This window comes from Manis pentadactyla, chromosome 9 (genome assembly GCF_030020395.1).
Source record: "Manis pentadactyla isolate mManPen7 chromosome 9, mManPen7.hap1, whole genome shotgun sequence".
NCBI lineage: Eukaryota > Metazoa > Chordata > Mammalia > Pholidota > Manidae > Manis > Manis pentadactyla.
Window position 1 is genome coordinate 48,349,085 of NC_080027.1, and position 13,437 is coordinate 48,362,521.

At 55.0% G+C, this 13,437-nt stretch overlaps 1 protein-coding gene across 2 annotated transcripts in view; it reads left to right on the top strand.

Moving 5' to 3' along the window:
- TUB (TUB bipartite transcription factor) overlaps positions 1 to 11,955 on the top strand; it is an 80,989-nt gene extending 69,034 nt beyond the window's left edge. For both annotated transcript variants that reach the window (XM_057507316.1, XM_057507317.1), the window contains exons 4-12: positions 3,218 to 3,361; positions 4,592 to 4,759; positions 5,748 to 5,869; positions 6,290 to 6,487; positions 6,774 to 6,886; positions 7,750 to 7,867; positions 9,404 to 9,502; positions 9,714 to 9,885; positions 10,320 to 11,955. In XM_057507316.1, coding sequence (XP_057363299.1) covers positions 3,218 to 3,361; positions 4,592 to 4,759; positions 5,748 to 5,869; positions 6,290 to 6,487; positions 6,774 to 6,886; positions 7,750 to 7,867; positions 9,404 to 9,502; positions 9,714 to 9,885; positions 10,320 to 10,453 — 1,268 coding nt within the window. In that variant the 3' untranslated portion in view covers positions 10,454 to 11,955. The remainder of the gene's footprint in view (positions 1 to 3,217; positions 3,362 to 4,591; positions 4,760 to 5,747; positions 5,870 to 6,289; positions 6,488 to 6,773; positions 6,887 to 7,749; positions 7,868 to 9,403; positions 9,503 to 9,713; positions 9,886 to 10,319) is intronic.
- Positions 11,956 to 13,437: the final 1,482 nt, after the last annotated feature.

Consider the following 13,437-nt stretch of genomic DNA (forward strand, 5'->3'; position numbering starts at 1 on the left):
AGTGGGGTGGCCACTGGGAGGCTGGGACCTTGGCTCCGTCCGGCATATGCTCAGGCCCTCAGCTCCTGAGTCAGGTGTGAGGAACCAGAAAGCTAAAACTTTATGAATCTGGGAGTTCGAAAGTCCAGATTTCTGATACGGAGCATTTCCCTGAGAGCAGGAGGTGCTCCAAGGAGCAGAACAGTCTGCTCCCCACCAGCATTCTGCCTCCTGAGAGGAATCAGTATCAACATCCTGCCCATACCTGCTAGTGTCTCTTGTGACAGACACCTGTTGCCTTCCCTCCCTGGGTTCCCTGACCTCACTCGGTCTATGTGGCTTCTGACTGCAGGTCCCTTTGCAGCGCCCTGGTGATCAGCAGCCTCCAGCTGCCATCTTTGCGTGCTCTGGTTTTCAGCAAAGCCCACTTTGGGGTTGGGGTATTGTGGGGAGGGGGGGTAGTCTGTGCAGCTCAGGCTGGGGTGGGGGTTCATTGCATCCCTATGCCGGGGACCCTCCCTCCTGCTTAGATTAAGAGTACCCCAGGCCAAACAGAGGATCCATCTCTCTGACCCTGAAAGAAGGACTCAGACTCAGTCCCCACTGTCCCTTGCTGGTGCTGGTAATCCTGGTGTTTCTCCAGCAGATAGTGATTATCAGAAGGTTGCAGGCATCTGGCTTCTTCAGTTAGAAGGAGCCTTAGCAACCATGGCGCTCCCCTCCCTTCCTTGGCTGCAGCCTCCAGCCAGTTTGAACTCCTGGTGGTTCTCTCGGCAGGGCTAACCTTTTTCCATGTAACTGCTGGGCCCTCCCACTCCCTGCCTCACAGCGTCTCCGGTTCTGCTAACCCAGCCCTTAGCTCACTGCGTCCCCTTGCTGTGCCTTGGAGGGCAGCGACTGGGTATCATTCACCTGGCACCAGCCTTGGCCCACAACGAGCTCCATGCCTGCTGTGCAAACCCATCCTGCCAAGGAAACCCAATCACGTCTAATAATAAAGGCTGTCTTTGGGCGATGGCCAGTGGCTGAGCATGGTGCTAGGCGCTTTACCTGCATTACCTCATTTCACCCTCACGATAATGCATTATCCCCACGTGATCATTAAAGAGCTGGGCTCCGAGGGGTTGAGCGGCTTGCTGCTTGTGGGCATCAGGGCTGGGCTTTGACCCTCGCTTGTTGGTCCAGATGGCCCTCCCATTATTTTGTGTGATAGGAAGCTCCTTTATAGTAATTCCCCTGCATGTGGTTCAATTCAGCACCCAGGGCCACAGCTGGTGTCTGTTCTCTACCGGAGAGGCCCTTCAGAGGAGGGGAACAGGGACCTCAGCCCAGCTCTGGCGTCGTCTCAGAGAGGCAGCCCCAGCTGCTCCACAAAGAACTGGCCCCCAGCCCCAGCCTGTCCTTCCTGCTCACACTTCCTCTCTGCATGCCGTCCCAAGGGCGGCCCTGTCCTGCAAAGAAAGCACCCACTGTTCTGGGTTCTGTGGAGCCTGGCCTGCTGCTGTATGGGCAGTATGGCCCCGGGACCTGGCCATTTGGGGCTGCATGTGGGATTGGAGCCTGCTTCTGAAACTCGGGATTGGAGGATAAGTTCCCAAGCCTTGGAGGAGTCTTGCAGGGCACTGATGTGTAGTCATTGGCAGGTGCTCGCTGAGCACTGACTATGCCAGGTCAGGGCCCGGCCTGCCCAGAGAGTGCATGACCAGTTGGCACACGGTTCCTGGGCATGTCACTGGTCACCTACTCACTTGTAACTGGGAGTGAGTCACTTACCCCCTCTGGGCTTTTCTCTCCCCCTAAAGTGGGGAAACTTCTCTTGTGTCAGGGCTTTGAAAATTGAAGCAACCATCATGGGTTCCCAAGTCCAATCAGCTAAACATGCTCTCTTGCTGAGACTCCAGACCAGGCTGGGTGCATGCTGCTTCTCTGGGGGTCCAGTCTTTGCCCACCTCTGAATGTGGGCGAAGCCCAAAGGAGGTAGCTGCACACTGGGTTTGCAGACTTGGGATTGGTGTTTCCAAGAGCACCCCAACCCCAACCTGCAGCGTTCCCTGCCTCCGGCTCTGCCCTCTGCTGGCTCTTGGTGTTAAATACAAGGGATCGTTCCCAGAGGACAATAAGGGAGTTTGACAGAAATCAGAGCTGAGCTAAGTTATCCCAGTAAACAGTTTTGACTTTCTGTGCTTGTTCATATTATATATTCATCAATTTCTTAAATATTTATTGAGGGCCTACTTTTGGCTCTGGATTGGGAGCTAGGGGTCCAGGGTGAGGTCTCTGTTTTCTCATGGACCTTAAGGTCTAGGAGCAGAGAGAGAGAGTTGAACAGGCTGTCCCTGGTGTGCTTTGCAGAAGGAATGGCAGAGTCTTCTCCCAGCCTGCGGGCCTGGGAAGGCGTCCCTGAGGAGCTGAAGCCTGAGCTGGGATCTGCAGGTGGTGCACGGGGGGAGGGCAGCCCAGGCAGTGGAACAGCTAGGACAGAGCACGGCACTTCGGCATGAGGGAGTGCAGTCTGCCTGATGCACTGAAGGAGCCTGGTGTGGCCAGGACTTGGGGGCCCGGCAGGTGATGAGTTAGGCCAAGGGGAAGGCAGATGGAGGAGCCAGACTTGTAGGAGAATGTTGGTCTTCGTTTAAGGGCAACAAGAAACCATTCAAGGACTTTGAGCAGATTGGAGTTCTCATGTGTGAGGAATTCAGAGGCCACCCAGCTGTGACCCTTCTGATGCCTGTCTGTTGGTGTATGTAGCTCCTTGTATCCCAGAGTTATCTCCTGCCTCAGGGTGCTCCAGCACCCCAGGCTCCGTGGCTCACCCCAGGAGAGCCAGTGTGGGCTCCCTGGAGTGCCTGCCCTAGCTGTGGGCTCTTCCAGGAGATGCAGCCCTTTCTGTCTTCATTCACCATCTTAGATGACCTGCATTCAGCCTAACACTCTCCCCCTGCCCAGGCTCAGATGGTTTGCTGACCCAGAGCTGCGACTGCTCTGCTTCTTGGTTGAACACGTTGTGGGCTGGACTGTTGGCTTTATCACACTGGGCTGGGGGTGCTGCCTCCTTCCAGCTCAGCCTGCACTGGGCGCCTTTGCCTGGTAGAGACGGGCAGTGCAGAGGCCTGGTGGGGTCTGGGCGGGGGTCTGGGGACTTGGGAAATGGGCTGGGAAGTGTGTTTGAGATGGAGCTCCGGTCTGACCTACTGCCCATCTCTCTCTCCCTCCCTGTCTGGGGCTTTCTCCTGAGCAGTTCAAGAGGCCGACCCACTTGCCGGTGTACAGCTGGGTGCCACCCGCCCACCAGCACCAGTCTCTGCCGAGAGAACCAAGGCAGCAGCTGCGCCAGGGGGCCAGGGCGGGGCCTCTAGGAAGGAGAAGAAGGGGAAGCACAAAGGTCAGCTTGCCTTCACTACAGCCTTCCTCAGCAGGCCTGGCCCCCCTGTGGGTTGTGGGCAGGCTTATCCTCCAGGCGGGGTGGTGGGGGACAGGCCAGGAGGCCCTGGTGAAGGCACAGAATGGCACTGGGTCCCCACGCTGCTCATGGGAACCCTGGGCTGGCCTATGGGTGTGGGCAGGCCCTCCATACTGCCAGGAAGTGAGGTCCAGCTCAGCTGTGGCCCAGGAAGCCCCTCGCCCCAGGGTGAGCACCCTCTACCTCCATCCTGGCCCAGGCTGCTTCTCCACCAGGGCTCCCTGCCTCCTGGGTAGCCTGCTGTGTCCCAAGGTGGCACTCAGTCCTCATGTGGGCTTCCTTGCTCTTCTGGTCTCAGTTCCACCCTCCGGGCCCATGGTCCGGTCTGTTCCCTCCGCTCCTCTCCCTCCAGAAAAGATCCCCCGAGATCAAGGATGTTAGAGTGGCCCCTGCCCTGAGTCCCTTCTCTGCTGACCTGACGCTGTTTCCTCTACCCCGAGCATGTGCAGTGATTCCCAGGCTGCTGGGTCCTGGAGGACAGTGGTGTGTCCACATCCGTGGGCTTGTGGAGCTGACTTCAGCATCTGGGGCACAGCCCGGCCCAGCAGGCTGGGTACTGCCTGGGTGGGCCAGGCCTTGCTTCTGTTACTGAAACTGCAGCAGCTTGTGCTGGAAGGCTGATAAGGGATGAGAGACCCTGCATCTGGGAACATGAGTGTATGCTAACCGCAGTCTTTTTTCTCAAGGGGTTCCATGTGTTTTTAGTGACGTGTGTGAGTTACTGTATGTTAGTCTGTGTGTGAAAGAACATCATTCCTAATGACCTTTAGGCAGCCGGCCAAGTCTGAGAGCAGGTGGTGGCCTTGGCTATGGTCTGGAGGGGTCCTCATTCTCCACTGAACCTTTTTCACTGTGCAGTTGGTTTTGTAGATGGCTGCCATCTGCCTATGGATGGGAGGCATTTCAAACCAACCCTCAGCAACTACTCTGGAGGAAGAGCAGAAGAAACGAAGTCCATGTTCCTTCATAACTTACTGATCATTAGAGGCTGACAGCAGTTATTAGTTCTTTTAAAAATTAATTTTGTAAATAAAGTTCTGCAGAGGGTCCTCACACTCATCCCTCACCCACTTCATAGACATCTAAGAATCTAGACTCTGCCCTCCCTCTCCCAACCCCTGGATGGGACTCAGGATTGTCCGTGGCCTGCAGGCACCGGAGGGCCAGCAGCACTGGCAGAAGACAAGCCTGAGGCCCGAGGCCCGGTGCAGATCCTGACTGTGGGCCAGTCAGACCATGCGCAGGACGCTGGGGAGACAACGGCTGGTGGGTGTGCGTGGCCCAGCGGGCAGGACCTCCGTGCCACAATGCAGAAGAAAGGTGAGCCCCATGGGGTCCAGTGACACCCGAAGCTCAGTCATAGGTTCTCAGAATAACCCTTATTGAGGAGCATGGCCTTCTTGTGTCTGTTGCAGCCCCTCCTAGGCTTTGATGGGGTATGCCCTCGGAGACCAGTGAGAAACTTGGGCTGGGGCTCCTGGTAAGGCCAGGTTCGGGGAAGGAAGTGTGAAGTAGGGTAGCCAACCAGTCCACAGCCCAGCCCTGTCTCCACCCCCATCTCCTGCCCTCAGGAGGCCCAGGTTTGGGGACAGATTTCCTTTCCCTTTGGTTCCTTTATAAAAGCTCCTTTTGTAAAATGTTCCCTCTATGTCTCCAGAGCTACAGGAAGCAAGGCCAGGATTCAAGAGGCAGAGCAGATCTTCCCAGGAAGCCTGCTGCCCAGATAGTTTCCCTACCATGAGCCCCCGGTGCAGGGTGGCAGAGGGAAGCCCAGCAGTGCTACACGTTCTGAGGAACTGGACAGACTTCCTCGAGAAAGGGCTGTTGAGGCAGATTGAGGCTGGAGATGGCATTTGGAGGAGAAGCACACAGAGGGCCCCGGGCAGGTGGGAGGGAAGAGGGGGAGTTGGTGGACCCCATGCATCAGGCTAAGAAGCTGGACCTTTCCCAAGCAGAGTCCATGGCCTCTGCCAGCCAAGGCTTCTGTGCACCTGAGGCCAGATCTGGAGGCTCCCAGATAGGACCCTCCCAGCACAGGGTCAGCTGAACTCAAGCTCGCTACATAGGAGACAGGGTTGACTGCCAGAGAGGAGGGGTCGGATGGAGAAACTGAGCTGAAGCTGGGAGGGGGCATGCTCCAAGGATTGTGACCAGCCCCAGCTCATGCAGGCATCTGAGTGTCCCGTGCATGTCTGGATACATATGTGAGCGTGTGTGAATGCATGTGCGTACATATGGCTGTGAATGGGTGTCTGTCCAGGTGTGCGTGATAACCACTTGTCCCCTCCTGCTCCTCTGCCTGGTACAGGTGTCTCTAGCAGCATGAGTTTTGAAGAGGAAGAGGAGGATGAGGACGAGAACAGCTCCAGCTCCTCCCAGCTAAACAGCAACACGCGCCCGAGCTCCGCTACGAGCAGGAAGTCCGCCAGGGTGAGTGAGCAGCTTCCGCGCCCAGCAGAAACATGGACTGCAGTGTTCAGAAGTCTGTTGACCCAGGTTGGAGGCAGAATAGGGTGTGAAGAAATGATGGAGAGTTGGCTTTCCTGGGGCTAGGGGCCGGTGGCCTGGGCTCCCATTCTCTTCAGCCAGACCAGGAGCGTGGGGGAGCTGCGTTGGGCAGGATGAGCTCTGAGAACCTGCTTGAATCCCGTCTCCACCCCCAGGGACTGCTGAGGAGGTGACAGCGGGGCTAAGAAGCTAGCTGCTAACCCTGGGCCAGGGTGGCCAGGCCCACTTCCCAGGAGTGCTGCCGTCTCCCACCACCACATCATGGGGCAGCTTTGGATCCCAGGTCAGCAATTCCAGCTGCTTGGGGTTCCAGGGCTCAGGCTCCTACTGTCTTCCCTGCAGGAGGCAGCCTCAGCCCCCAGCCCAACCGCCCAGGAGCCACCGGGAGATGTTGAGGTCCAGGACCTTGAGGAGTTTGCGCTGAGGCCAGCCCCACAGGGTATCACCATCAAGTGCCGCATCACGCGGGACAAGAAGGGAATGGACCGGGGGATGTACCCTACCTACTTTCTGCACCTGGACCGTGAGGATGGGAAGAAGGTGAGGCTGGCCTGGACTTGCTGTTTCCCCTAGGCAGGCTTAAGGTCCTAGGGGCTCGAATGTGACTGGAAGTCTCCAACCCAGGATTAACCTTTCAGCTCCCCCCAGAGACAAAAGCCTCCATCCCGGAGGGTGCACACCCGTTTGCCCGTGTGTGCATGTGTATGCACATGCATGTGGTCTGGAGCTGAAGCAAGGGGAGGCACTTATGGGAGTGGCGGTGACACTGTGATTGTGCGTGACCAGAGGCTGGGCCAGGAGTATGACCTTTCTCCCCTCTTCAAAGGTGTTCCTCCTAGCCGGAAGGAAGAGAAAGAAGAGTAAAACTTCCAATTACCTCATATCTGTGGACCCAACAGACTTGTCTCGAGGCGGGGACAGCTACATCGGGAAACTGCGGTACCAGCTCCCTGAGGAAGCAGTCGTGGGCAGGCTGCCTGTAGAGGGCATCCCTTGTCCCTGAGGGAGATTTTGGCCAGAAAGGGTTGGATCCTTTCTCTAGAGCCTCTGTCCATCAGATCCAGTCATACGCCCAGGTCTGCCAGCCTAGAGCCAGACTTGGAGCTGATCTCAAACATCCTTCCCTAAGCTGCTACCAGGCGGGTGGGGAAACAGGCCCACCAAGCATAATGGACCAGACTCCAGGATGTCACTGCAAATGTAGGCTGCCATGAAGAAATTCCTTGGCGCACGTACATCACAAGGGGCAGCGCTGAGCGTGAGCCCTTGAGGGAAGAGTGAGCAACCTGGGGTGGGAGGAGGCTCTGAGCTAGGCCTCCAGAAGGGAGGGTTTGCTGAGGATCAGAGTACCAGATTTTGGGAATGTAAATCAAGCTTAGAGGCAAGGAGCTGAAGCTGGAGATGGAACTGGGCCGACCCAAAGGCTGGACAGGACAGGGACCAACTCGTCCACTCTGTAGGGTGCTGAGTCTCCTCTACAGCCTTGCCAGAGGCCGTCCTGCTTGCTCACCTCCCATGAAGGGCGCACTTCTCTTCCTTCTGGACAAGTCTCTGTGGCACCCATATTGACCTCCCTGAATTGCCCCATTGCACTAAGATTTCCTTTGATTCAGCTCAGAGCAAGTCCAGGCCTTCTGCCCATGAAGCACCTTCAAAGATGGGAATTCAGTGGCCAGTGTGCCCAGGTCTGTTCCTGGCCTAGCCCAGAATGCTTTGCAGGCTCCTCACAGGACAGACTCTGAGCTGTTCCCTGTCCTGGGGCAGAGGGTGCATGGCCTTCTACTGATTGTGCTGTCCTTCAGGTCCAACCTCATGGGCACCAAGTTCACTGTTTATGACAACGGAGTCAACCCTCAGAAGGCATCCTCCTCTACTTTGGAGAGTGGAACCTTGCGTCAGGAGCTAGCAGCTGTGTGCTACGTGAGTCCTGGGTTCCTCTTCCCCAAGTTATATGTGATACTTGGGACTTGCTTCATCTGTGGGGTATCTCATTCATCTTTGTGGGTAGACAAGGCTGCACGGGTGGGTTGCCCTCTGTGGATTGGCCCCTGTCTGGGACAGGGGCCCCAGACCTCACCTGTCTCAGAACTCAGACCACAGCTGGCTGGCTTCCTGGGGATCTCTGGGAACCAGGCCAGGCTGTATGCAGCCCAGGCAGGAAAGAAAGTGGCAGGAGGCCTGGGATTTTGTTGGTGCGTCCCTCCAGTCCTCCCTCTGGTGTCCAAGGCCCTGCATGGATTATAAGGCCTCTCATAATCTACTCAGTGCTCAACCTAAGAGCTTGTTGGTCCTGTGCTTATTATACAGATGAGGAAACAAGCTCAGAGGGTGGGTCAGTTGCCAATGTCACACAGCTCATAAGTGACCAAACCAGAATATAAATACAGGGGATTTATCCAATTCATTTTAAAATGAGGGCTTGATAACTCCATCGTGCTGGGCGTGGGTACTTCTTGGAGGCCAATTGGGAATCCATAGCTGTTTTGTGTGGTTGTAGGGTGCCACCTGCTGGTCAACTCTAGGGAGACAGCCCAAATCTCTTAAATAACTGAGCCCCACCTATGTTCCAGGTACTGTTTGAGGCACTGAGGATATAGTAGTAAACAAGAGACATAAATTTATACCCTTATGGGTCTTAAACCCATACTAGGGGAGACAAGCCATGAAACAGACATATAAGTAAAATTAAAGTGTTCCTGATAAATGTTAAGAAAATACAAAGCAGGGAAGAGGGTTATGAAATGTCCAGGAGTATGCCAGCTGTTGGCAAGGATGGCAGGAAGGGCCTGCCTCACTGAGGTGGTACTTGGGTGAAGCCCCAAAGGAAGGCACCGCCAGCTGGGTAGGTACAAAAGTCGTGGATACCTGGCTTGAGGAGAGCAGAGTGGGTGCAGTGGCAAGGAAATGTGAGGCCTTGCAGTTTGGGGTAAAGCCTTCAGCTGTTACTCTTAGTGAACTGGGGAGGGAATTGAATCAACTTAACAGGCTGCCCACTATTGTGTGAACAGATGACAGGAAGGAGGGCGAGGTGGCCAAGGGTGGAAACAAGGAGTCCAGTTAAAAGCTACTCGAGGTGATCTCGGTGAGATGGTGGTGGTGGAAAGTAGTCAAATTCTGGATATAATTTGAAGGTAAGAGTTGACAGCATTTGCTGATGGATTACAAATAGGGTGTGAGCGAAAAAGAGGAGTCAAGTATCTTTCCAAGTACTTTGCCTGAGCAAATGGCAGAATTGAGTGGCTGTTAACTGAAGCAGGGAGGACAGTAAGAGGAGCTATTTTGGGTAGAGAGGAGATGCAGGAGCTCAGTTCTGGGCATGTCCAGTTTAGTGATGCTTATCATACATTCAAGTGGAAATAGTGAAAACCAGTTCATTTTTATTCCCTTCAGCCCAGTCTCTCCAGTAGGTAGTAGAGTTCTTAGATGGCCATGTTGAGTTCTCTCTATATTTCCCAGGAGACGAACGTCTTAGGTTTCAAGGGACCACGGAAGATGAGTGTGATTGTCCCCGGCATGAACATGGTTCATGAGAGAGTCTCCATCCGGCCCCGCAACGTGAGTCTCTACCCCTCCCCTCCCCTGTCCCAGCCTCTGCATGAGCTTCTAAGGGCAGAACTCCAGCTGGTACGTATGTGTAGGAGAGAGAGTGTGAGAAGCCCTGGAGGTCTAGGGAAAGCTAAAGACCCCCACCCCTGGGCCGGATCTCTCTTTGGGGTGGTCATGGTGCCAAGGCCTGGGCCTGGCTCAGGTGAGGCTGCCCTCCCAGGAGCAAGAGATGCTACTAGCACGCTGGCAGAATAAGAACATGGAGAGTATCATAGAGCTGCAAAACAAGACACCTGTCTGGAATGATGACACACAGTCCTACGTCCTCAACTTCCATGGGCGCGTCACACAGGCCTCCGTGAAGAACTTCCAGATCATCCATGGCAATGACCGTGAGTGTTTCTGCCCTCACTCATAACTGTCCACTTGGTACCGGGGCCCTTAGCTCAGGGTTTAGCTCGCCTAACCCTGCCCAGATAGGCCAGAGCTTAAAAGATGTGAATCATACAGCTTAGATTAGATGTAAAGAACTTTCGAACCATAATGGCTGAGGTGCTCTGACTGTGCCCTCAGCAGTCTCGGGCATGGGAACCCCCACTAAACGGACATTTTCTTTTCCTGTCTCTTGGTGTTTATATGCATCTTGCTCCTTGGCCATCTGCTTTCTCTCCCCTGCCACTTCCCCATTGGTCCATTGCACTTCTTTTGGCACTCCCGTGGCATCTCTGCTTTGCACTCTCTCTTCCCTCCTGTGAGCTGGGTGTCTGTCCTTCCCCGTCTGCACCATCCTGCTCCATCCTTGCGTCTCTGCTGCACCTGGCTCCAGCGGACTACATTGTGATGCAGTTTGGCCGTGTGGCAGAGGATGTGTTCACCATGGACTACAACTACCCACTGTGTGCGCTGCAGGCCTTCGCCATCGCCCTGTCCAGCTTCGACAGCAAGCTCGCCTGCGAGTAGAGGCTCCCGTGCCCTTTGGGGTTCCCAGGCCTGGAATGGAGCCACCTGCCTGCGGAGACAGCTCTGCCTACCCTCTGTATATAGGTGTCCTGCCAGATGAACCTTTGGCTCTCAGTGGGCTTCCTGGCCCAGCCAGCCAGGAACTGGCTCCTCTGCTGCTAAGGCAGAAGAGAGAGAGTGTGTGTGCGTGTGAAAGGACCAGAGTGAATTCTTTCTGTGTCCCAAGAACACACATGCCCACTCTTGGGTTAGCATCCTGCTGTAAACATGTTTGCCAGGCTGGGCAGGCAGGAGAGGAAGCACAGGGCAGGGCTGCTGTGGCCCAACGAGCCACTCGGCCCAGGACTCAGGTGACAGTGGGTCCCACACAGTGAGGGTAAGCGCCTGTGTGAGGGGTGGGGCGCGGCCAAGGCGGCACATCAGCTTTGCACAGCAAAGGGCGAGGTAGCCAAGCCTGGCCCTTACAGCTACAGAAAGTCCTCTCACGTCAGGCCTCAGGCCGGCCTGGGAGAGGTTCTAGAGGCTGGGGAAGCAGGCAAGACCTTGGCAGGATTGCAGGGGCCCAGCTGTGGGAGTTAGCTGGTGGCCTAGGGTGCTCACTCATTGGATTTCTCTAGGTTTGCTCTGTGTGCTGCACGGAAGCAGGAGGAAGTTGGCCCTTCAGGCCAGATGTCTTCGAGGAGGGGTAGGACACAGGCTCAGCATGCAAGTGGTAGAGAGGTTCCCTGGATCAGGGCTGTCTTGGGAACTCTGTCAACTGTCCAAGAGCTCTCAGCTGACCAGCCTCTGCGCCACCCTCAGGAAACACATAAGGGGCCCAGGCGGCCAGCCCCAGAACAGGCAGGCAGGCTTGGGGCTCTCGCTGCCGCTGCACTGTCCCTTAAGCTGCGTGCTCTGGTGCTCCTGCCTGTGCTTCAGCCCCTGTGTAGTCTGGCAGCTGAGGGCTCCCTGTGTGGTCCTTGGGTGGAGATGGGACGGGAGGAGAGAGGGAGTATTTCAGCACCAGAGAGAGGAGAGGGAGCAGGATCCTTAGAGCTCACCTAGTACAACCCCATCTCTTCAGGCAAATCATACTCAGAAAATGGGACTTGCCCTGGGCCACTTGCTGGTTAACTGGTAGGGTTCAGAACTTCTGCTCCCTTGATTTCTTTGCTCCCCACCACCTCCCAAGAAAGTGCTGTCTCCAGCTCGCTAGCCTCCCTGGGGCCCAGGCTGCATTCCCTCCCCTTTTTGCCTTTTTCCAGAGACTTCGAAATGTCAGAGTAGATAAACAAAAATGAAATCGTTTCAGTAGGAAGTCAGGCAGCTCCATTTTGTAGAGCATTCTGATCAGGACTGGCCTATGCCTAGCTCCTACCCAAGAGCAGGCTTTAGCCTGGCTGCTGCCCATTTCTCTGTGACAGGTGGTGTGTGTGTTCTGGGGCTAAGCCTGATCTCCCTCCAATGCCATCCTCCCTTTCTCTTGAAGGCTTGGTAATGCTAGTTCTTGCCTATTAGCCACTTACCCTGGCTGAGGCTACCTGCCCAGATGAAGCTGAGAAATCAGTGGGAAGTAAGCAGTGCCTCATTTCAGAGTAGATGTGCTTGGAAAGGCTACATAGCAACTAATTTATTAAGAAAAATCATAGTCATACCTTAGACATGCTAGTGAGGCTCTGTAAAGCAAAGTGAAGGAGTCGTTGTCTTGAGTGGAAGTAGTGTGCTCATTTCCTTGTACTCAAGGTTCCCGTGTTGAGTGCTGGAAGCAAGGCATCCCTGTCCTGGCCGCGCCTGGCCAGCACTTTGGTGGGCAGATGTCTCTGCGAGGTGCCCTCCACTCTGGTTTCTAGACAGCTGTTGACTCGGGGCCATGTTGAGGACACTAGAACTTCTTGTCTTGGGGCTGTTCCATTTCTCAGTGAAATGCTGTGGTGCCACCCTCTTTCCTGACTTTGAGAACTGCTGACATTTGGGAGGATGGCAACTAGATGATTTCTGAAGTCTGGTCAGGCTGTTTGGGCCTATGATTTTAAGGTAGAACAGTTTAATTTTGGATCCTAGTGAGGGGTGGGGGATCCTGGGGGCAGAGGTGGCAAAATCAGAAGCACAAGTGAGAACTCTTGCCCTTGCTGTCTCCTCTGACACACAGTAGGAGGCAGGCTCTGGGTATTTTGGTGGGTCAGGAGTGGGGGTTGTGCACTCCAGCCTGAGCTTGGAGAAAGGTAGCTCAGCAACCAAACCCTCGCTGGGCACTGAAGTGACAAGCAAGAGCAGCTCAGTCACCTACCTGAGACCCAGCTTCACAAGTCTGTTCTTAAGACCCCATCATAGTGATGCTGGCTTTCCATGGGTCCAGACACATAAAGCTGCTCGGGCTCCTGGAGACCACCTGGGCTCAGCCTCTCCCACATTAAGGGTTCTTGCAAAACCCTCTCCTCAGATGGCCACTGGGTGAGCTGGGATCATGACAGAATGAGCAGTGCCAGCAGGAGTTGGGCAGCTGGGACTGTGGGCAGCCCCTCAAACTGCCCCCAGACAGTTCTGCGGAGTGGTGAGGCTCACTCCCCCAGCTCTTCTCCAGCTCCAGCTCTGCTTTCCTTCTGGCTCCAAGGTGCTCTGTGTCTCTGTGTATTGGGGGAAAGGGGCAATTGGCAAAGAATCCAGATGTTTCTTCTGTTTGATGAGTAGGAAAGGAATGAGGATGTAGTTATGATCCCCTGTGGACTCTGTTCATTTGTTTCATGCTCTGATCAGAAAATATACCTGGGAAATTTCTCCAGCTCTTTCTCCCAAGATTCTGGCTGGGAGGACACTGTCCCAAGAAAGTTGTTAGCTTTTCAGTTCTCATTCTGTATTACCTAAAGAAATCGGTGTGTTGCATGCATGCTTTTGGATGAACCTGAACATGTTCTAGTGAATGTGCCTTAAAAATCACAACACTAGTTCTGAAGGAGCATGTAAAGTCCAAACCCGTGCTGAGGACAGATTTTGGAAGCTGGGGAGTG